General features: G+C 44.2%; 1 protein-coding gene across 1 annotated transcript; it reads right to left on the reverse strand.

The window, feature by feature from the left end:
* Window positions 1–702: 702 nt before the first annotated feature.
* wnt4 (wingless-type MMTV integration site family, member 4) lies at window positions 703–18,876 on the reverse strand. Its single transcript, XM_070851581.1, has 6 exons — window positions 18,773–18,876; window positions 3,446–3,527; window positions 2,981–3,134; window positions 2,316–2,447; window positions 1,856–1,998; window positions 703–1,238 (listed from the first exon to the last, which is right to left on the reverse strand). Exons 1-6 carry the CDS (start codon window positions 18,847–18,849, stop codon window positions 768–770), a joined length of 1,059 nt encoding a protein of 352 aa, XP_070707682.1. The 5' UTR covers window positions 18,850–18,876; the 3' UTR covers window positions 703–767.
* Between the last annotated feature and the right edge of the window lie 5,940 nt (window positions 18,877–24,816).

Here is a 24,816-nt window from a genome sequence, read left to right on the forward strand (position 1 = left end):
TCCCTCTGACAGGAAGAGAGAGTGAATGTGTGAGTGGAGCAGCATCAGGGCATTGCAGGGGGTAAAATAAACGACTCAACAGCAACTGAACCTCAGCGCGACACAGCCGTGCACACTCAGGAAGCGAATCCCAGAAAGTCCGTCTGCGGTGCGTCCCTCTCTGCTGTTCAAGTCCGTCCTCTGACAGACTCGCTGTCTCCCTTTTTGACATCCAGCATTCCAAGTGAGTCCCCAAAGCAGCAGCAGCAAGAACAGAGGGCAAACAACCCTCCTCTTGACCCCACCCCACCCCGACCCCGTAACCCCACCCACCCATCTGCCTACCCATGGGTCCAGTTTGTCCCTTATTATCTCCACTTATCTGTCCTCTCCTTCTAGGTCCACCCCGTCAATCTCCTCAGTCTCAACAAATAAGTTAAACATTACAAAAATTAAAAGCCTCAATGACAAAGCAAATATGAGAGTGAGGGAGGCAGAAAGTTAAAGACGCTCTCTACTTGAGAAGAAACAAACTGCCTCTGTAGCTTTGTAGGAAGTCCCATGCATAATCTACTGATATCCATTACGGTGGCATAAAATGAACAGATGACATTTGACCTCTCATCCACTCAGTCTGTGTCCGTTGACCAGTAGTAGGGGGGTGGGGTGGTTTCAAGCAGGAGAAGCGAGAGCTTCACAAGTCCTCCGTGCTCCCTCTTGGCAATGGAGCGGGAGTGTGGGGCGTTTGTTTAGTTCATCAGCAGTGCCCTCTGTGCCCCCTACTCCAATCACCGGCAAGTGTGCATCTCCACCATTTTGCGGCACTGTTTGCATTTGACATAACAGCACCAGTGGAACTTACAGCTGCACCTGTCCACCACCTCCACCTCCTGCGTCTGGAAGCCGCGGCCACAGCACATCAGCTCGCAGCCATCGATGGCCTTTGAGGTTCTGTTACACTGGCGGCCCACCGTGCCCAGCATACCCGGCGTGCGCGGGTCATAGTCGCAGAAATCCGGACTGGGGTCCAGGTAGACCAGATCTTCATCTGTGTGAGGTTTGAACTGGGAGTTTCGAGGGACCAGGACTTTGGTGGTGCCCACCTTGCGCTGCTCCACCTCTGTGGCGCCGTCAAACTTCTCCTTGATGACGTTGCCCACTTTGCGGAACGGCGGCATGGCCTTCCAGCACGTCTTCACCTCGCAGGAGCCTGACACACCGTGACATTTGCACTCCACACGCATGTGGGACAGGATGGCCTGCAGAGACGAAACGCTTTGGTCAACAGACAAATCCAGAAATGATGCAATGACATGACAAACATGAGGACTTAGAGGAGGATTGGGATTTGATTTTGACTTGACTGCTGGAGACCTCAGTGCCTAAAGACTTGCCTTGGACTTGGATTTCTCTTGATTGAATTAGGACTTGGCTTGGACCTGTCTCATATCACTTGAATTGCCAGCGACAGAGGCTTCACGCAGCAACCTATGCCATCGTCAAACTAGCAAAAACTTCTCTACTTTAGAAAATATCTTAAAAGACGGAGCCCCAGGAAACGTCACTGTGAGCCTTTTCTTCTCTGAAATTGTTTTATGTTTTCCTGCAATACATTTTGCATCCCCTCAGAGAGTGTTTTGCATTTCCACTCATCCCCAGGGAGAGCTGAGCTGTATTATGATATCGTATGATGGTATGATATAGCACCTTCAGCTGTGGCTGGTCTGTACAGCTAAATAGATAATTGGAAGAACTAGCTGAAATATAACGTATTGCAAGGGAACAAGGTAACACAAAAGCTTCTTCTACTAAAAGAAGTGCCGTGCTTTACTAAAGGGCTAATTCTGACTTTATTCTGACGAAGGCAGCGAGTTACCTTCCTGCCAGCCTCATTGTTGTGCAGGTTCATGAGAGCCCGACTGGAGGACTGGCCTTTACTCCTCTCCCTCACGTCCACAAAGGACTGAGAAAAGGCCACTCCGTACGCAATGTTATCGCTGCAGCCCGACCACTGGAACCCTACGGCAGAGACAGGAGGTGGTTATCTGTGTGTCATCGCCCTTTAAACACTGGATTAATGCTACGCTGGCACGCTATTCTCAGTATTGCTGTATAATGTGTGGTATTGATATTGTAAAAACAGTGAAGGTTTATACACATGGAGATAAGATGTCATAAACAGTGTGCTACCAATGACATCTGCCTGGTCAAATACTTTGTATTCAAAATGATTGCATTAAAATGTACTAGATCAGGTGGTCCTTCTGTTTCCTCTGTGTGCATGTGTGTGTGTGTGTGTGTGTGTGTGTGTGTGAAAGAGAGAGAGGGAGACCTACCCTCTGGACTGACTCCATGTACATTGTGGTCGCAGCCACATTTTTCCAGCTCCCCACTGCTACAGGCCCTTGTGACCGCAAACGCCACACTGGCTGCTGAGATGGCATACACAAAGGCTGCCTCACGGGTGCCTAACACACACACACACACACACACACACACAGTCATATTATTGTTTTATGAAAAGACCCTCTCATTCTGAATGGCAAAAGAACAGTGTGTAAACAGATAAAGAGTTTATTTAAGTCCGAGAAAATGTTAACATGCAGGAGTTGGTTAGCCAGCAAGCTCAAAAATGTCAGAATAATTTAAAGTGGCGTAAAATAATCCACATAGAAACAACAGGGTTGATTTGATGACACAGTTATGAAGAGATGTCAAAGATATTTAGATATAACAGTTGACTGATAAACAGTGTGTGAGTTCATATCTGATGCTGCTCATGTGGGGATTCTTCATTTTGAATTCCTGAATCGTTGGGTCTCTTAATTAAAGACTTTGGTCTGAGCTGCTCTTTATGGAAAGCGCCTTGAGATAACGCTGATATGAATTGGCGCTACTTAAATAAAGATTGATTGATTGACTGAGTGCCAGTCAGCTGCAGTGCTGTCGGTCACATCTGGGCCTCCTCTGTGCCTAGGTGCCTGCAGGGACATCATCTTACCCTGGGTGACCACCTTGCCAAACACAGGCATGGTCTCCAGAGTGGAGCAGTTCCATCGACGGTTGCGAAACTGAAACTGGCACTCGTCTATAGCCAGCTGGGCTCCACGACGCACCGCATCCATCACCTCCACACTGCGCTTACAGATCTGGACCTGGAGAAACACACAGGAGCTATTGTCAGCCACAGGCACAGGGCGCAAAGAAGTAAAAAAGGATTTGCACAAGTAAATCAATTACTTTTACACAGTTTGAATGTCAAATCTTCACAAATGTAGGTATGTTGTTTATGTTGCTGTTCGCATTGGTTGGAAATTTGTGTCTGAACAAAAGTGCTTCTACTTTTTGACAGGAGCCTCCACAGGCACCGGATGGGTCCCTCATGGTCATCATGTAGCTGCTGTGGAGGTGTGTCCACAGAGTTAGGATATCTAAGTCACTGTTGTCAGTAGGCAGAGGTGTGTACCTGTCTCTGGATGAGGCCTCGTAACCTCTCACACGTCTCCTCATCCCTGATGCTTCCCACTGACGACAGCTTGGCCAGGTACCTGAAAGAGAAAAACACACACACACACACACAACAGGAAGAGGTGAGATACAAGCAAGATAGAGGCTGCACATCACCTCCACCACAGCGTCACTTTGGTGCAATTACTGCCACAGTTAATGTTCCCCTTTGAGCCCAGGACGGCAGCATTCAGGTGAAGCAGAGCTCGTGCTCGCAGCGTTGGTTCCCATGATGTTGTGGGAATGTTTTGGATAAATGTCTGCTTGTGAGGACACTGAGAGGAGGGAAAGTGGCTTATCATACACACCACCTCCAGGCCAGACAGGTCAGGGAGATATAGTGCGTACACACACAGACACACACACACACACACACACACACCATCTAAGATGTATGAGAAAATGGCATCAGTCTGGATGCCCTGACCCTCACACATCCACCTCACCTCACTTCACCGTCATATCTCCGTCCCAGCTCCTTACAGAAATAGGTTTTCTCATGTGCTGGCAGTGAGTCTCCTGCATAACACAGTCCTTCTTCAAACACTGGACAAAAAGATGGATCGCTCTAAAACACTTCACTGTAAAAAGTACAACTGTTTCGTAATTTTTTAGATTTTGTTTTTACAAAATAACAGTAGATGAAATAATTTGATAGATTTTTTTATTCACACACACACACACACACACGTTGTCAGCTGAACTGTAGCACTCTTCTGCTATGAAGGAATGAATCCAGTATTTTCATACAGTGGACAGAGTTTCAATATCAAAATGCCAAATTCCAACATAATTAACTTTTAGGCTGTCATTCTCTACGAGTAGACATGTTTTTTTCTTCCTCAAGCTTGTTCCCAAGACCACACATACCTCCGTAAAGCCCTGCTAGCTCGTTTCAATCAGCCTGTGGCAAACATCCAGATCTCAGGCAATCCTGCTGTCACATTATTGAATAAATGGACAACACAAACTTGTGCTACCAATGTTTCACACCATCCTGATTATTTAGTTCGTTATGTATTGATCAGCTGCTGTCTTATCTCCTTCAACAGCTTGGTGGTAAAAGGTATCTAAATACTACAAGCTTAGCACTAGCGCACTATGTTTGGTACTGTTTGTAGATGTGGTAGTATAATTAGTACATCATCCTTCCAGAGGTCAAACAGCTCCTCCTCTCCCTTCACCCTCTCATCGACCGCTCTCAACAGTTCAGATTATCTCTCTGTCTCTTTGATGGCTTTCTTCTTCTCTTTCCCTCCAGACAGTGTCAGCGTTTAGCACTCATCGCTGTGATAACCCCGCTCTCGGCCACTCCACCACATCTCAGCCACGTCCGCTCACGTCCACCCTCAGGGCTGACCTCACTGTCTCATAAGGGTGACTCATCAAACACCACAATCCTTCATCCTAAGGCGACATATCTTTATGCCGTGAACCCCAAACATTTTGCTATAATAGATATTTCATTATCAGAAATGAGTTCAGTTGCTAGGGAGTCACTTGTAGGGGAGCAAAAGATGACGAGCTACAGTCGGTTATCCACCTCAGCAGACAGACATGTAGCACCTAAGGAGCACGATATGTTTCTCAGGAGTTGGTGGAGACTAATAGAGAAGAAACACAGCAAATGAATGCTAATGTTGTTGCTTTTCAACCACTTCTTCTCTTCCACAACATCTTACTAAATTATTAAGGTGATAACTGAGTGTCAGTTTGTTGCCTAAACATATGAATGTAGCTTCTGTTTGCGATTCAGCGCTAAAACATGTGTAATAATGGAATTTGAAAGGTAAAGTGAGGAAGCTAATATGGATTTTTTTTTTAAATAGAATGAAGTCAAATGTTTTATAATGTACAGATCTGTTTTTATGCTTCAAGGAGGTTAGGTTTAAAGACATCAGCATTATCCATCACAAGCTGCTGTGTATTCAGCTGAGGACGGGTGTGTGTTATTGTTTCTGAAGTCTTTTGGAAAAGAAAGGATGCGTTAGTTCTTCTTCTGTAAGCTACACACTATCGCTTTCACAAACCTGGATGAAATAAAATGCTCTTGTCACTGAAGTACTTCAGGTAAGATATGAAAACACACCAATCAGTCAGTGGATCTTTATTTATATAGCACCAATCAATAACTAATGTTCTCTCAAGACACTTTCCATAAAGAGCAGGTCTAGACCAAACTCTTTAATTAAAAGTAATTTCACCATGAAGGACACTGATATGAAAATGTGATAAGAACAGTTCCTCTGTCTGTCCTCCAGCTCTCTGGGAGAATATTTCTCCTCTCAAATCTATGGGTCCTGCCCCCCCCCCTCCCGCCGTGGATCAAGTCCAACTCAGCTCTGTCCCGCTCTGATTTGCTCCATTCCAGTTGCGAGGCTTTCATCAAATTCACGTGTGGTGTTTGATCCCTCTTTGTTGTCTAGCGTAGCCTTGGGCAGGGCACTACATTTGGGTCGAGCATCAGACGGTGATAAAGAAAAGCCGTGGAGAGAATACAAGAGGACGACTGAGACCTGCCCGTCTGCCACGCAGCACACTCACACACACACACACACACACACACCGACAGCTGGACGGCATCCCACTGGCCTGACATTCACCCTGGAAACATTTAATAAACACTGGATAAGCTGTTGTTCAGGTGATTTTCTGGCCGTGTGTTTGTGTGTGTGTGTGTGTGTGTGTGTGTGTGTGTGTGTGTGTGTGTGTGTGTATCCACGCGTGGGAAAAGTTGAGCGCCGGCCTTGGGCCGGTGTGTGTGAGTGTTTTCAGCCATGTCTCACATTATCTGTTCAGTTTCTCAGAGACGAGGTTAGCTCAGCGAGGAGGCAGAGGAGTCGGCCTGTAGCAGGACAGACCCACACACACACTCACACACACTCACACACTCACACACATAGACACACAAACAAACACACACTTTGCACAGCTGTCCTTATCAGGACGTTGGACTGGCTTCAATTCATTGTGGACGGCCGAACCCAAACCCCAGCCTGACCTCCGTTCACACCTTAATCCCAAACCTTAACCATAAGACATTTTTTCCTCCTTAGGACAGAGCTTTGGTCCCCATGAGCACTACTGGTCCTCACAAGGCTGGTGTTTATACGGGTAATGGTCCCAATAAGGAAAGAAAAACACACACACACACACACACACACACGGCATCATCCCACATCTCATCGTCATTCCTCTCCCTCTCTTCCCTCCGTCTCTCTGGCCTCTATCGGGTTGCGTGCCTAAATCCCAGGGGCCTAAGCCCAGTGGAGCCAGTGGTGTTGTGAAGGCTGCGATGCGTAATTCAACACAAACACGCAGCAGCCTGCGAACGCACCGCAGTCCAGGTGGAATGCTCCATACCTCCCACCCGGAGCCCCCCACGGCCTCATGGGAGGCTGAAACTGAAAATAAGAGATAATTCTGGACAGAGCAGACGCAGGTTGTTATCTGGAGACAGGAAATAAAGGTTGGCAAAAAAAATGCAGAATAGCACACAGAAGTCTTTTTTTTATTTTCCTGCATCATAAATATGACTCATAGCCTTTTACATGAAAGAAGCTGGTGTGATTAAAATAAACAATTTTTAGTCAACATATTCTAGTTGATTGACATAAATTTACTTTTATCCAGCAGCAATGTGACTTCAGTGGTGTTGATCTTCTCATCTAACTCTTAGCAGGGAGCCAAAATGTCCATTTCTCAAGCTAACCGGTCAGATGTTTGCTGGTTTCGGCTTCCTAAATGTGAGGATTGTTGCAGATTGTTGGTTGATTTTAGACGAACTAACTCTGGGCTGTTGTTAGACTAAACAAGCAATTATCAGAATTAGCTGCATTTGGCAGAAAGAGGGAGAATTCTGCCGATTTGTTCAGTTGAAACAAAACTCTTTTTTTTTCTTTCTATTTTAATCAAAATGTCCCATTTTTAACCCTCCTTTCACCTGCCTCCCTCGGTGCAGTGCTTTTAATCACTATTTTCGTGCACCATAGAATATTTATTGGCAAGACAGAGTCTTTCTATCAAGTGTAAGGTCAGATACAGTGAGTGAGCTGACAGGACCGGAGAGCTGAGGGACATACAGGGAGGAAGGGGTCACATCTGCATGACAGTCGTTTGCTTTAGTAAACTTCTCAGACACACACACACACACACACACACACACACACACACACACACACACACACACACACACACATACAGAATGACACAGACTGCAGCACACACTCTGCACCTCCATCATCTCTAATGTGTATTTATATGAAAATATCCTCATGTTTGCCTTTCCAGCACTGAGCACACAGCAGAGGTACACAGTGACAGGTAAATATAGCATGAATGGGAAATGCAAGGAGGAGAGCTGCAAGAAAGAGTCTAAGAAGCTTCTCTCCCACTGTGGTGCTGTGCCCTGGTCTTAGGAGAGCGGACAGATCTGATGGCAACGCTGCAACGAGGCACCGTGAAGAGAGCAGACTGCTGGAGGAACCCTTCCGCTCAGTACTGAGAGCAGGGAGGCGTCAGGCATGCAGGCAGACATCTGAATTGCTCGTAAAGACAAGTGTGACTGCGCTGTGACCTGAGCTAACCCTCCCTGTCCCCTCTGCAGTGGACACCTACAGTATGTAAGACATATAGTGACCTGTGGAGGGCACTATTCTCTCAGCTTACCCTCAGCCACCGTGCTACACTGAACCACAGTGTAGCACTAAGCCCCCCACCCCCTCGATCTGAACCTCCTGGTAGCTTTAGATGATCAGACTGCCCTGAACAGCCACGTGTCTGTTCACATTGATGCACCGGTCAGACCCCAAGATAGAAAAAAGCCTTTAAACCTGCAGAGAATTAATGCACACATTTGATTACAGCAGCTTCCGAGGGATTACTCCATGATGGCAGTGACTCGAACCAACAGCTAAGTCTGAATTTGGAAAATGGATCCCAACACCAAACATCTGCATTTCTAGAAACCAGACACAGGTGAAACACCTGAGTAATATCAGTAAATGTCTTAACATGCCACCTCGGTGAGGGATCGTCATACATGTCACATCCATCTAGGCAACCAAGAAAAGCTGATGACACCCAACACCTCCTGAGAAAGAATGAAACACAACGGGAGGAGTTTCACTGACAAGACGTTTTGTAAGTGTGACCGACTCTTAGCGTACGCTGACCTCTGAACCTGTCCAAAAGTCCGAATCATGAGCGTAGCACGTTTGTCTCTTCGGTTTAACAGCTGTTAACATTTAGAAGATTTATCTGCAAAAACATACAACCAACATATAGTCGATAGAGGGTGAGGACGTCACACACGTCACACACACAACCTCAGCTGCACAGTCCACTGTGGGGACACTGGAGGAGCTGCAGATCTAACCAAGTGGAATCATCTTAGATTTAGATTCATAATCTACATTTTTAGTATAAATGGATTATCTGGTGTTTTCTGAGGAAGATCCTTTGAAGTAAACGTCACTTGCCCTGTCCTGATAAGTAACTTTGTCTATATTTGAGTTATTGATGATGAGTCTTTCTGATCTTTTATCATGATTTTATGAGGTATGATGAGACAGCCTGACTTATCTAAAGGTGCACAGTGGTAGGTAGTGGAATATAGTATTCATAACTATCCTTTCAGCGGTGCATAATTAATGAAACTAAGAATGAGCCCCTCACATCTGCATAAGGAGCAGGTCTTCTTACATGGAGCCCGCTACTTTTCATCGTCATGTTTCTACGGTGGCCCAGAACGGACAAACAGGGTGCATGGTGTTTTTACATTCAAGTGGCGGCTTAAATTTGGTGGCATGAAGATGACGAAGAAGAAACAAGAGAAATTCCATTTTGTGATGTGACAAATGAAGAATTGTACATGTTATTTAGCTCGAGGGAAAGCAGTGGAGTCGGAGTCAGTTTTTAGTGGCGCTGAATGAGCCGTATGATCATCATGTTGTTTGTGCTGCTGTTAAACTGTACTGCTGTTTATCTGCACACTGAGCTGTTCCCCCATTGATAGAAATGATAGAAGCACCAGTCAAACAGTTTTAACCTACATGTAAGTAGAATTTGTTGCAGGCTGCATCACTGGTAGCGAGGTGTGCTGAATAACCAGACAGCTGAGACAACTGAATGTAAGGATGAGGAGAAGACCTGCTGTTGTCTCATATTAGGAGTGACCTCCAGTAACTTCAGGACCCATTCCATCCTAGTGCAGAGGTTGTTGTGCATGATTGTGCATGATCATTAAAAATTGTACCATTTTAAAGGTAAGCTGCAGCTCAGGGTTGTACATGAATGGAAACCTTCATAGTGGAAGCTTGTAGTTGATCTCATGGTATACATGAAATATTAAACATATTCTGATCAATAAAAGCAAAGTGATTTTGTAAACTCTGGCCAAAAAGAGTGAAATTGTTTTAATATAGTGCTTTGAAATATTGAATGCTCAGGAATCTTCTTCAGGAGTCAAAAAAATCAAATCAAATGAAATGTTGATGTCACTGATGAATAAAACTGCCTATGCTTATGAAGCGAACTGTTGAAGAGCAAAAAGAAAGTGCTGCTGGTCAGGAGCTTTAGGGTGGTGGCAGTAATAATGGTTGGGTGTGCACACTATTGTGGGTCTAATTTTGAGTCACTCACAGGACGTGAATAAATGGAAGCGGTGACAGGAGCGTCAAAGAAAAGAACGGAGGATGAGAAGGTAGACAGTGGAAGTGAAAACTATCTGATGATAGTTACAGACAAACAAAGTTACTGAGCAGCTAGAACCTTGCATTACTACAGACTGTGTGTATGTGTGTGTGTGTGTGTGTGTGTGTGTGTGTGTGTGTGTGTGTGTGTGTGTGTGTGTGTGTGTGTGTGTGTGTGTGTGTGTGTGTGTGTGTGTGTGTGTGTGTGTGTGTGTGTGTATGCGCCCACGCGTGTGTCTGGGTGTATTTATATGCTGTTGGCTCCACTAGAGCTCATTTCCCCCTAAAAATAACATGCTCTGCCAACACCACAGCCCTCACACACACACACACACACACACACACACACACACACACACACATGCACGCGCACACACACACACACACACACACTCACGCACACACACATTTGGGAAAAAAGGCAATAAAAGCCATGAAATTAACCTCCGGCCTCCTGTTAGTGCTGTAGCCCGAGAAGGCTAAGAATCAATTAGCACACGTGTGTACGTGTGTGTGTGTGTGTACGTGTGTGTGTGTGTGTGTACGTGTGTGTGTGTGTGTGTGTGTGTGTGTGTGTGTGTGTGTGCGCCAGTATAATGGTCATGCATACTAACCTCATCCAAAACCTTGTGCTCTCATGTCACTGTCCTCTTGGTCTTAGGTCAGTTCTGAATTAACTCTTTAAAACACCAAATTCATACATTAACACAAACTAACTGACCAAATGGGACAGCAGCAGCTCCTGTGTCCTGTTCTCTTAAATCCCTGTTTTAGTGAATGTAGTCTGGTGTGTGTGCTGTTTGTGGTTAAACCAAAAGGATCTTCCAGGTCTCTCTCTGTAGGGATCCTTTCCATGATGCTGTCACACACTTAGAATAACACTCTGAGCCTGTCAGTGGATCAAACAAGCTCTTTTAGTGGACCTACTGTGATCAGGTGCAGTTGTCCCAATTATGGACTGTTCAGTTCATGATCTAAAGCACAAATAAATGATGAATAAATAATAGCTGAATATTTCAGTGGAAACCAAACCTGTGTGTGTGTGTGTGTGTGTGTGTGTGTGTGCTCTTTACACACACAAACAGACAACTGCACAAGTTTGCAAATCTTTCTGTTATTTTGATCTCCTTTGATTAGGCTACTGTATGTTTTATCCCACACGGTACCTTTCTATGTATTTCTTTAGCAGAGGAACAACATTTTTATTTACCAGCAATCTTAATTACCAGGTTTGTCGGTCCAGTCAGTCTCTACTCTTGGACATGCACTGAGTCGGTTCTGTAATGTTTTGGCCAAAAATGAGTCAGGTTTATATCGTTTTATATCATTCCATTAGGGTTCAGGTCCATCATTTTGGACATGTGCAGATCTGGACCTCAGACCGACTTTGTCCATTTTCACTGAGGGACAGGCTAGTGTAGCAGGGACTTGCTGAAGGACAAACACAACAGGGAATCTACTTTTGCCCTGATGGGCTGTCCATCAGTTTAAAGCACTACATGATAAGACTTAATGGCGTTTTAATGATTGTGATGATCGATGGTGATCGTTTACTGTGGTACATCACTTTGTCTGAACTTGTTTGCTTTTGTTTTCACAGTGAGACTCAAGCATACAACCTACGTGGGGCTAAATAACCAAACTGCACAGAGATGCTGAGTGGCCTGGAAAGAAAGAGGGGTTTGGAAACATGTCTGTAGTTCGTGTAAGTCAGTGGTAAGATCTATTTTTGAGAAAACCGAGAGAGCTTGTTAATAGTGGCTTTCTAATAATGCAGACTGCTGATTTGATTGCTTATATTCTCACAAAAACATCATTCAGTCATGAAATCATGAGCTGAAAAAGATGTGACTTTCAGCCCTTCTCAACAGTGTCAAAGATGAATCTAGGATTGTTTTCATTTTCACATCCAGTTTGGATAGATAAGAAGATAAGCTCGCTTGTAAAATTAAAACCATTCATGTGGAGCAGGCATGTTTAGACATAGACACCATTTACACTCCTGCTTACTATTTACACAGTTCACACATGTGAACCCTAACTGTGTGTTGTACACAGGTTTGTATGTATAAAGGACTCTCTGTGTGACAGGTCAGAATTATTAGCATGGTTCTCAGGCACCATCGTGACTAAACAGAATCCCTTGCACTTTTAAATCATTTCACTTTATGGAACAAGTTAAAGGGGTAAAAAGACAAATGTGTTTGTCTTTAGACCAAAGCCGAGCATTGAATTTCACCTCAAACATCCTCACGTGCACGTGTGTGTTCTTCCACTGATAATTAGGGCTGTTACTCCAAGAAAGGGAACTGATTTAAGGGACTAAAAATGGAAGTTAATCCACAATGGACATCAGAGATATCAATATCCTGTATAAGTGTCGTCGCACTGAGTGTAAAACTATGTGTGTCATGTCTGTGTTCAGATTTGAGTTATGAGTGTGATATTGACACAAATTACAGCAAATGGTCACTAAGGGTGTTAAAGCACTGTAATAAGCACCATGAGCTGTGTGTCAGCCGCCTGCCCCTCTCATCTCAGCAGTCTCAGTTATGTATGTACGTCTGTCTCTACGTACGTACTGTTTAATGTGTTCGATAGCCAATACATCGACCACAGCTAATAAGCTGTATTATATATTCCGACATGTAGTCAGCTGTTCACAGCTACACTGTCCTGGAGCACAAACCCTCCAACATGGCCGCCAGAGGGTATGTTATGTCTCCTAAGAGCCACGTGCACCCCTCTGTAGATCTGCCAGAACTGTCTCTCGTCTTTCAGCGACCCAGGTGTTCCCGCGTCAGGCCGAGCTGTCCTGGCGGTAATCTGGCCATCCTGAGCGATTCCCCACGGCTACAAGTGTGTCATGATAATTGTACACACTCTGGTGACAAGAAGGCTCGAAATAACATGCCACAGCTTTACCACATTCATGTGTGTGTGAGTGTGTGAAAGAAGTGTGAGGCGCCAGCGTGTACCGCAATGCCAAGGTCTCTCCTTTCTCTGGTTACCCATCAGCTGCCATCTCTTTAGCACCTCACCATGGCTGTCTGGTACATATGCATGTGTCCACACACACACACACACACTCACACACACACAAAGGAACAATAAGACAAAGAACGGCACAGACGGAGAGAGAAGTGTATGTACCTTTTACTCTGCTGTATATAAATGATACTGTGAATTACCTGTGATGGTGATAATCACCATGATGCAGCTGGCAAGATGCTGCACAGTAATGTGCACTGAGTTCATTAGTTTAGAGGGAAAACTACCATTGTTGTGCCAGAACCAAAACACTTGGCAATGATATAAACTTGGAACCATCGTCTTTTCCATATTCTGCTTGAGTTATGGCCGTTTGGTGACGTTTGCACCATGTTGACAGTAACAAATAGCATCCAAACCTGAACCCACTGTTCTCTGAAGTGTTTAGAAAGCAAACACTCAACTCTTTCTAGGTATTAAAGGGAACGACCTTCCTGAGCAAATAAATGAGGTTTACAATCCTTTTTGCAGAAAAGATTCATGACAGTTTAACTAAACAAATAAATGAAACTGAACAAGGCCGGCCTTTTCTTTCGGCAGATGCCAGATGTAATCCTTCTTTTGTCACAGCAGTAGTCAAAGTAATTATTTACAACCACTATGGTTACTTTTTGTTAGGCTGGTGTTGAAGGTTTTTTACTCTGCAAGGGACTTTTGAAAACATTTTGAAACGATGTATTTGATTGAGTCTTAATATCAAAAATATTACTTTTAAACAAGTTGGAAGGCCCTATTTTCGTACCGGCAGACTGGTATTTCCTTGGCTGCACTGAGGATATAACCTCGCCTGCACCCAGCCTCGTGCTGCACTTGTGGAGCTAAGAACGAATTCATCCCGATCTACACATTCCCATCCAAGTGCTCACCAGAATCACTAAGTTTGACCTGCCGCTGACACTAAAGGAAAGGTCAACATTCACTAACCTTAGCCACCAGAACATCCCATGCCTCAACAACCCATGATCTGTCCCTGTTGGGCTGGCTGCTTCACACATTGCAGTTTAACATGTAGTGTCTTCATATAGCGTCTCATCAGTGGCTATGGATCACTGCAATATTCTCCCACGCACTCTCGTTAATGTAAATCAGGCCGTAAAACAAAAAGTTGTGACAGGAAGTCACGTCACACATAGAATAAATCTGAATACACATTTTCTTAAAATGCATACAAAAACAAACATACATACGGGAGCACTGTTATTCATTTAGATATCAGACAGTATTAATGAACATATTATGTGGAAACTGGACCAAACCTTAACTGCAACCTATAAGATGGTAGCTTCTTTACCCCTGAGCCATGGGGATGGATCTTATTGTTATTGTCAGCAAGTTGAGTTTTGGTTCATTTACATTTGCTTACATAAGCTGTTGTTCACACATATAGCATTCTTACAATATCTACATATTTTATAGTGACAAATAGAATAATGATGGTAAAATAATACATGCACTATGTGGGGCTAAATAAGCAGCTCTAACCAACTTTAGTCGACTTTAGTCTTTAATTGAAATAAATGAAAGACTAAGAAAGAAAAAAGAAAACAAATATGTCCAAACTGTGTCACCACCAGTATATTTGGATCACTGCAGAGCAGAATCTCTTACTTTCACGCCTCTATTGTAAATCTAACAGGCAACTTAAAGGGTTAAAGCAACTGATTTTTTTCTTCTTCTATAAACTCAAGTGAAGCCCTAAATGTGCCTGAGTCCTCTTGCTAATTCATTTGTTTTTCTCTCCGTGCATGCACACACACAGGCAGAGACAGACACACAACTTTCCTGCTTCCTCTCCAACATTGTGTACAGCTGTGTGTGTGTGTGTGTGTGTGTGTGTGTGTGTGTGTGTGTGTGGGTATACCATTCTTCTGCGGTCAGTGTGGTAATTACTGACTGTGTGCCACTAGTGAGGAAGATGCCAGCTTACATGCTTCATCAAAAACAATCACTGACACAGAAATACAGACGCACACACACACACACACACACACAGCAGACCTGGTGCAGCGTGCAGGTGCAGCAGAACCAGTCGGAGCAGCGCAAAAGGAGGAAGAGGAGGAGGAGGAGGAGGAGGAGGAGGAGGGTGATGACGGACAGAGTAATGAAAAGTAGCATTCAAATCCCGGTTCGGCAGCGGGACACTAAACATGACTCAGCAGCCACAGAGATTTGGCAAAGTGATCACATCCTGGCTCACGGGCTAAAGGTGACAGACTCAGGCAGAGCTGCAGGTGAAGTAAACAAACAGCAGTGAGGGCAGATTTTGAAGCAGGAGGAAAATGTTCACATGTGATGAGGTCGAGGCAGTGAGTCTTTTATGGTCTAAATTCAAATCTGTTTGCTATGGGTACAAAATTAAACTTTAGAAAGGTTGATAATATTCCAGTGAAGCTGCCAGACACATTAACAAGGAGGAACCAGGTTAAACTGGTGAAGGGGCAGTCCACCCATGTTACACATACAGATCAGTTAACTAGTCATAAACCTGTGGAAACCATTGTACAGTGTCCTCTGTGGTGCTGGAGGACCTTTGTCGAGCCAGAGACAATGCCCCCGATCATGTGACAGCGATGTTGTCGGGGTAATCTCCACCTGAGTTTGGAGACAACCAATTTATGACAGAAAGCCTGTGTTACAAACTGGAGAGGTGTGGGCAGGTCCTGTGTTTTTACAGCCTGACTCATACTCAGCAGTATCAGTCTGAACATCTTATCTTACCAGAAGGTCATGTGACCTGACACCATCAGGTATCAGACTAAAAACACCTTTACATTCAGCTGACACACGTTTACAGGCAGCCTCAGCTCGTCTTGCTCATGTTGGGTTGTAGCAGCAGCTCTGATGCTAATTTATCATGTCATTCATCAAGTTATTCACATTTTTGTCAGTGAAACATATGATTGTTACTTTGCTGGTCTGGAATCTAATTTATCAGTATGTACAAATAATGTGTATTCAATTGCTAAAATATTTGGAATTTCTCAGAAAAGTGGACTTTGTGTATTAATGTAAGGAACCAGATGAGTCTCCACTGTGACTGTGTGAATCATTTAAAACAGTTGGACGACTTCTGTTAAGCACACGGTCAAACACAAGCACTAACGCATCCTGACCACTCACCCTGACTTCCATTACAACAGTAACACCACCAGCTGATCCCAGAGCTGTGCAGGACAAGTTATTTAGTTGGTGCTGCCACGCAAATATCAAAATGTGTTTGTCAGACTCTTCTTCACACTGTATATAACCGATAAAGGCACGACACAAGCAGCAGATGTCAACCGGCACAACACCACACATTCCCTACTTCCTGTATACAGGAAGTTAAAGGACAAAACTACAGCCAGGGCACTTCCTTGTTGTTGAAATATATCAGTTCAATACATTTTTCTTATTATTATCATTATGTAATACTGTCGTCCATTAAACTCCGATGCGGATGGACCCTCCTCACACCTCATTTCAATGGAATATTTGATTTACAGTGAACTAATTAAATACACGTAACAGCAGTCGTATTGATAAGTTGACGTGTGACAGCTGAAGACAAACAAACAGAAGCCATATAGAGAGATGAACTGTAAAGAACAGTCGGGATGCTGCGTCTGATCAGGTGCTGTTGTGGTGTGTACAGTGGGTGAGCTATGGTCCCAGCTAACAGCAGTCTTCTCCCTCCTCATCGCTTCCCATCATCTGACCCTGAGTGTGCCTGCAGCTGTGCCGAGGTCAACCCGAAGCCGGAGGGTTTGCCGCTGTTTGTGCCGAGGCCTGAGGTACAGTCCGTACAGCCCCACGCTGCTTTACCTCAACAGTGTAACCCCGTCAAGCAGACTGGCAGCTCGGCAGCCTGCCTGTACATGTCTGCTGTGTGCTGCTGTCACCACGCCTTCAGCCCCAAACAGCACAATTACCCTGCACTCAGCGACAGAGTTCAAGGTAGGCTGTGCTGTTTGGCAAGGCTGGGATTTGATTTACTCTGATGAATCTGTCAGCGGTATCAGTTAGACTGTCTGCTGCACTATCCTGACGTAGACACACACACAGGCTGTAGTAATCCTGCCACAGATCCTACAGAGGTATTATTCAGGGAAATAAAGTGAAATAAAACACAGATATGAAAGTCAACAGACAAACCAATATAGTCTCAGCCCCCAGTGGAAGATCCCAGCAGGGAGTTGTGTCACATAACACTAAGCATTAATGTGAGTTATTATCCAGACCAGCCAATTCTCTGCCGGAGAACAGGAAGGCCCCCCCTGGATGATGAGCGCTGCTTGCAAATATACTGAAGCTAAGAGGAATGAACGGCAGCAGAAAATGGAGTGGAGCCTGCGGAGGAATGCAGAAACCCACCTAACCACCTCCCACAGGCTGCCGGGAGAGCAGGCACACACATGCGACCCAACCGACCGGCCCCAGGAAGAGGTGGCACCGTGCACTCCAGCTACGCAGCCTCACTATGTGTTACCCTCAGCACGGAGGGGGGGTAGAGCCCCACCAGTCCAGCTGCTCCGATGGCCCCCGAAAAGAAAACGGTGAAAGAATAATGAAATATTAGGGACTGACGTCTGTCTGTACGCTCACAGTGACCTTGTTGACCTTTTCAAGTGTCCTAATCTCCGGTGACATCCCCTCTGCCTGCACGCTTCAATGGTAAACTGACTGTGAGCTTGTTTTATTGATGTATTTCTAACATTTGTCTGACTCTATACAGGCACTAATCCTCTTAATTCTATAACAGAATATTATTTTTGTTGTCTAATATTAACAGAATCAGTGTGCGTCTTTCTCTCAAACAGGAACAGGCTGATGGTGACGAGAAAATATGAAGTTCGGACTATAATCTTGAACATATATATAGATGCAGGTCTGAGGTCTAAGTGGCCTGTGAACTGAAAAGTTTCCAGCTTCCAGAAGAACTGTTCAATTTCTTACCAAGACCATGATCACATTAAGGTTTACAGACTGCAGACTACAGACTGGACGGCATCATTTGCCAGTGTCCTCTGATATGGGGCTCATATGATCAGATGGGGTTGAGGCTGATTGGGGGAAACATAGGCAGAGGAGACCTGTTACCTTAGAAACTCACACCAGCATTAAAAACTGTTCTTCAGGCTGAACATCATTGTTCCTGTTCCACCTGTCATTAAATACTGCATATATAAAAGTTTCCACGTGAAAAATGTGTCAGAGAATATTAATTTTGGATATTGGAAATAATAATGGAAACCTGCACCCTCCCAAAAAGCACAATTGTGGGTAACGAGTCTTAGTTGGGGGGGAGGGGGGGGTGAAGCGGTGTTGGTAAACTATTAAGTCTGGTAGAGAGAGAGAGAGAGAGAGAGAGAGAGAGAGAGAGAGAGTGATGGTTAACAATTAACCTGAGCGGCCACTGAGCTCGGGAGAAGAGCGCATGAAAACAAGAAGATGAGTGGACATGTGAGGATGAGGAGGAGTAGGAGGAGGGCAGGTGAGTGATACCAGTGGGTGAGATGTGGTCCACTCTAAAGTCATTATTAGAAATGTGGAGTCCAACTTACAGCCAGTTGCTCGCGTTGGCGGAGAGGAGCGCGCAGCAGAGCATCAGGACGCACCGCAAAACATATTCCTCGGTCATCTCGAGATGGAGGGAGGGGAGGTCGGCAGGAGCTGAAATAATCCCGAGGTGGACAGGGGGTCGGCGGAGAAAAAGAAGCAGGGGCAGGGTCCGGGCAGGCTGTTAATCCATCGTCCCGCATCCAGTGGATCATCCACCGGGGAGGCGCGCTGCTTCACGGTCCGTCCGCCCGGTTCTCCCGTCCCTTCGTCTGCCGCTCCGCACTCAGAAGGGACGGGGAAAGGGGGGGAAAGGGGGAAAGAGGGATGCTAAAAATACGGTCAAACTGTGGAGCCGCTCGGGCTGAATCGCACCCTTCTTCTTAATCAACTTGTTTGCTTTCCTTCTCAGCTGCGCGTTAACACCAGCCGGGAGAGCGCGTGGAGAGGCAGTCAAGTGAAAGCCAAGAGGACGAGCTGGGCTCTGAAGGCTTATCACCGGGTCAGCGGGGCTGTCCTGTCAGCGCGCCGTGAGCTCCCCAACTCTCCCCGGACACATGCACACACGGTGAGCGTAAATACGCAGCGTCCCTCCTCTCACACCACCGTGGCTCGGTGCGTCTGGCAGAAGAGAGAGTGTGTGTGCTGACTTTAGCTGAGGGGCGGTGCGAGGATATAGAGGTATGGCAGCGAGATGGGAGTTTTTGGGGATGGAGGAGGCGGGTTTAGTGCGCTGCTAAGGTAGTCTGTGTGTGTGTGTGTGTGTGTGTGTGTGTGTGTGTGTAGACGGGACAATGTGTGTGTTTTAGAAGTCTCCTGGGAGGATGCAATAGCACAGCCATTCACTAATGCCCTCCCCAGCCGCCCTCCACTCCTCTCCAACACACACATAAACACGTCCTCTTTCACTCTCTCTCCCTCTCTCTCTCTCTCACGCACACACACACACACACACACACACACACACACACACACACACACTCCTCAAACCGCACACACTTCTTGGCAGCACCTCGCTCTCCCTGTCACACACTCAACCAAATATTCTGCGGTCAACAGGCTATTTAAAGCTTGGCTGCAAAATGTCTGCATTTGAAACCAGCAAATCCCAATAATATGACAAATGTCAGCTCCACACTATTGATTGATGAAAACGTTGTAGGAGGATAATAAGGTGAGGCAGCCGTGCTGGTCTCATGTTATACCACTGAGGACTCCATAAATGACTCACCTGATCCTGGAGAGGAAGAAGAGCGAGGTGAAGGACTGAAGGCTGCAAGAAGATATTTTATTAACATAACAAAAAACAACAAACTGTCCGGGTCCATCTCCTCCAACCTGCAGGACTTTGTTTTTAGCTTAAGTGAGAATCCCAAAGTTTCCAAATATGTCAGAGTGAATTATGGGTAAAGGTGTATTTAAAGACATGTAGAGTGACTTATTATTATTATTATTATTATTATTATTATTATTATTATTATTATTATTATTATTATTGTGGACCTCTGAAGTTATCCCAAGTTGTCCCAAATATTTTCTGTATATAAATATATATATATATATATATATATGATGAGACATATATGACTTATCATGTATTCTGTGAATATAATAAATAATAAAAATGAATAATAACAATAGATTTTTTTGTTGATATTGATGTGTTGGAGTTGGTGTGTTGATGTTGGAGAAGCACAAGTACTGAAAAGTACATGTAAGTAGAGAAAGAGTGAATAAAATTAGAAAGTAGGAATAAACTTGAAATAAGAAATAAAAAAAACTATGTAAGAGCAAGTAAGTCAGATATCCTGTGCACAGAACACCCAGGACAAGAGTTAGTGCCCAAACTAAGAGCAGTGCTGCACAGCAGGGTAAAGTATACTGGATCACATGGGAGATATTATATCAATCAAACTATATCGTAGCCTATATAATGTAATATTGTATTTATATGTGAGCTAAGAGTAATATGATACAAAGTACCATACAAGAATAACAAAAAAGTATGTAATACCATAATAATATAAGTACGTAACATGTAATGTAGTGGGATTATAAAATGCAATATCATATAGTATAATTAAATAATCAAAGTATATAGAAGAGTACAGTACAGTCTGATATGAGCTTTAATAACTGATAACATTTTGACTTCTCACATTTAAATTAAACACATAATTAAAACTAATTATATGAAACATGACAGAAAACAAACAGATAACAGTCATGAATGAAGATTATTGGCTGTTAACTCCACTTCTCTCTGTGGTCAGGACACAGCCCAACACTGCTCAGACACACACAGAAGATACCGAAGAGACTGTCTGTGTATGGAAATGTGCACCAATCGACCTTCAAGACTTCCAAATGAATAAAACAACGTTTTTTTCACTCAGTGTCAACATCACGTAGCTTCAGTGAAGGTCTGGAAAGAATATATTTGTATGTTACACTGTCAGACAGTGCGGAAAAACATGATTTTTCCAACCTTAAAGCTAGAAAAGGAGGAAAAGACAGGAAAACGGTGTGTTAAGTGGTCACGGACGGTGAACGTGTATGTTAACGTGTGACACTGGAGAAGCTCACACACACAGGAGGCTTCAGCAGCAGCAGCAGCAGCATGTCTTCACACATGGGCTCAGTCTGCGGCTGGTGTGTGTGCTGATGTGTGGGTGGTAGTGGTGGTGGTGGAGGTTTAGGTTGTGTGTGTGTGTGTGTGTGTGTGTGTGTGTGTGTGTGTGTGTGTGTGTGTGTGTGTGTGTGTGTGTGTGTATGTGTGTCGTCTAATCTCATTTCACTTATTGGGTTTTAGGGAGCTAAGAATACACCCTGCTGGGACGAGACGCTGCAGCCGCGCCACCAGCTGTGTGCAGTGTGGCTCCTGGCTGCCAGACACACACACACACACACACACACACACACACACACACACCTATATACACAAACACACACTGTAGCATTGAGTCCTCTGTGTGATTTTCGATACGTAGAGATAAGATAAATGTGTGTTGATCCCTGTGGGAAGATTTTGCTGCAGCAGCCAAACCTTATGAATTCAGCAGTGGAAAAAAGTCAAATATAAGCCCAAAAAAAAAACTAGAATATCAGCTCAATCCTGAAAACAGCAACTGGCAAGAGGCTCTGAAGTTTTCTCCTCATCTGGGCGGAAAGTCTGCAGGTTCCTCAGAAGAAGCCACAAAGCCGAAGATCCTGGACAGCCGAGTGGAGCTGGTGTGGGAACCTGCTGACCTACATTCTGCTCTGGGGTTTTCTTCCAAACTTCTGCTCCCACTGAACCCGTTTCTGCTTCACAGTGAGACAGATGGCACCTGCACTGAGCTCAGGGGAGAGTGTAAAACTCACTGCACATTACGGAGCGAGCGTGAGAGCTGCCGCCGCGCAGTCTGACGCCGTGAAGGCTTCGCCATTCGGCGGTGAAGTGGAATGAAAGTGAACATCATCTCTGAGAGCATCCAGGTCACCTTCCAGTGGTCACCTGCCTCTGATTGGCCAACAGAGGGGGGCAGTGAGTAGAGGAGGATGTTGACAATGAGCAGGAATCAACAGTTCACAGAAAAACGTGTCCACGACTGAAATGTATTCCACATCACACCACACAAATCCTTGTTTGTGAGTAAGAGGAGCGAGAAACTGAAACTGAGCAACTAGACATTTTATCAGTCAAAACATTTAACCCACCAATAATAGAACTATTTCATTTCTTCATTCCTTTAAGCCCCAACAGCAAACATATAGTTTTTTCAGGAACTGACCATGCTTTTGTTTTTAACAATGAGTGTTGACTGGAGGCGACTGATTCTGGTAAAACGAGACAATCTGCATTACAGTGATATAGATTTATAGACAAGAGCCACATGAAAAAACTTAATCAACATAAACATGAAACATTTTCCTGGTGTTTTCTTCAGTTTTTGTAAAAGAAAATCAGCAGAGCATGTTTTCATGTTTTTGACTTTTTGGTGTGTTAATTTGCAGTTTTCTGTTCAGCCAGCCTTCTGAAACCAAACTGAATAAAAGATACGATGAGTTATGAACATGTCACTATAACAGGACACACGCTAGGAGCGACTCTCCCCGGAAGGAGGCCCCACGAGCTCCCTGGCCCAAGTTTTTGGCTTAACATGCTTCAGACGAGTGTGAGAGATAGTTCAGTGACCGTGACTGAAGCACAAATTTCTTTTTAAAACACCTCAAAATGTGCTGTATCAGCGGCTGGGGGAGATTGTTAAAGGGTCAATGGTGCAACGCATTCGAGCTTCTCTAGAGGAGAAAACAGGGGGAAAAAAACATGATTAAAGGAAATCCCTACAATAAACTGAGTTACAACAGAAACACTTATGAGACCTGCAATGTCAAAACCAAACTAAAGGGCCTGTTAATGGATACAACATGCACACAACATAAAACAGCAGCAGCCAGACTGAGAGAAATGAAGTGCAGCAGTGATAAATGTGTAGATGTTTAACTCCTTAAAGTGATTATCAATAATAGCGGAAGAAGTATTTAGATGTTTTATCTAAATAAAGTGGCAGCACCATTCAATCAGAGTTCTCAGAGTAAAGGTCCTGTACGCAAACTTTTATGTCAGTAAAATAAGTTTCATCAAAAAAACACCCTAAATGTTTGAGACGTAAAAGGAATGATTTGTATTATTGTCTCTTATTGACCTTAGTCGCTCTATTATGATATAAGGCAGATCAGCTAACAAGTGAAAGTCGAGCCCTTCCAGACAGAAGTGCTTCATTCAATATCTGTAATTGCAAACATACATTTTCACTGTGTGCTCTATTGTCAGCTCGCTGAGCTCTGGGCCTGCAAGCTACTGTCAAAGAAGAGAAGAACAGCAGGCCTGGTGTGTTTGGCTGCCAGGTTCAACTGGAAGTTGAAATTCACATAGAAATGGATTTCTAAATCATCTTGGTAGGAAAGAGTAGCAGATATGTGAGTGATATTGAAATGATTCTGGATCAAGTGACAAATTTGACTTTTTTTGTTAAAAATTAAGGTTTGAACAATTGTGACATTTCGATCTCAGCTGTATCTTCTTTTATTCCTTCCTTTATTTTTCTTTTTTTGAATCTGTATTTGAGATGTCTGAGTCTTCTTACAGGTACATGACAAATCATTATGTTATATAAGGGACTACAGGAGCTTTTTATCAGTGAGTAATTCTTTTCAATATCATATTCCACTTCAGGACACATGAATACTATCATTAATTTGATAACATGACGATTAAGTGACATTGTCTGTGGAGTCTGTTTTTCATTTTTTATTGGTTTAAAGAAAAGTAGCACAGTGCAATCAAGATGAAAATATCAATTCACTTTTGTTTTTCTCTTAGACAGTGGAAGTGGTTGACTTTCAATATATTTACCTCCACCACAGAGGGTCTGTTTTATTACTATATTTACTATGTTAATATAGGATTATGGAAAAATGACTGGCTGTAACATGGGCCAAGGGAGAACCCATTGCACTTTGGATCCAGATCCAACTCACGAACAAGCAACAATATTGACTAAAAAGTGAATAGTGTGGTGCAACTCAACATACAGCAACATTTTCATGATTTGCATATCATGAAAGAGTGGATTATTGACTCTGGCGGTGGTCTGCACTCTCTGACCGTCCCTCTAGTTTCTTCTGTCTTTTAGAGAATGTAAATGTAGAGCGATCACACAGCTGTCGGTTGACATGTCGAGTTTTTGACTGAATCCTCAGTTTGCAGCTGTGAACTGGAGTCCTGCAGTGTCCTGAAGTATCCTCTGCTGCTCACAATCAGGATCAAATCTAATTTGCACAAAACACACAAGCATTCGAGCACTCGCGCCAACACTCAGCAGTTTCAACCCAGTATTTCCTCTACAATCCAGTGTGTGTGTGTGTGTGTGTGTGTGTGTGTGTGCGTGTTGTGTTGTAACTAACTCCATTCGGTTTGTTGAAGTGAGATCCCTGTGAGCATGTGCCACAGCTGAGGGAGACACAAGCTCACACACTCATTCTGAGTCTGTCTCTCTCTCTCACA

The sequence above is a fragment of the Pempheris klunzingeri genome, chromosome 2 (assembly GCF_042242105.1).
Source record: "Pempheris klunzingeri isolate RE-2024b chromosome 2, fPemKlu1.hap1, whole genome shotgun sequence".
NCBI classification, from domain to species: Eukaryota; Metazoa; Chordata; class Actinopteri; order Acropomatiformes; family Pempheridae; genus Pempheris; species Pempheris klunzingeri.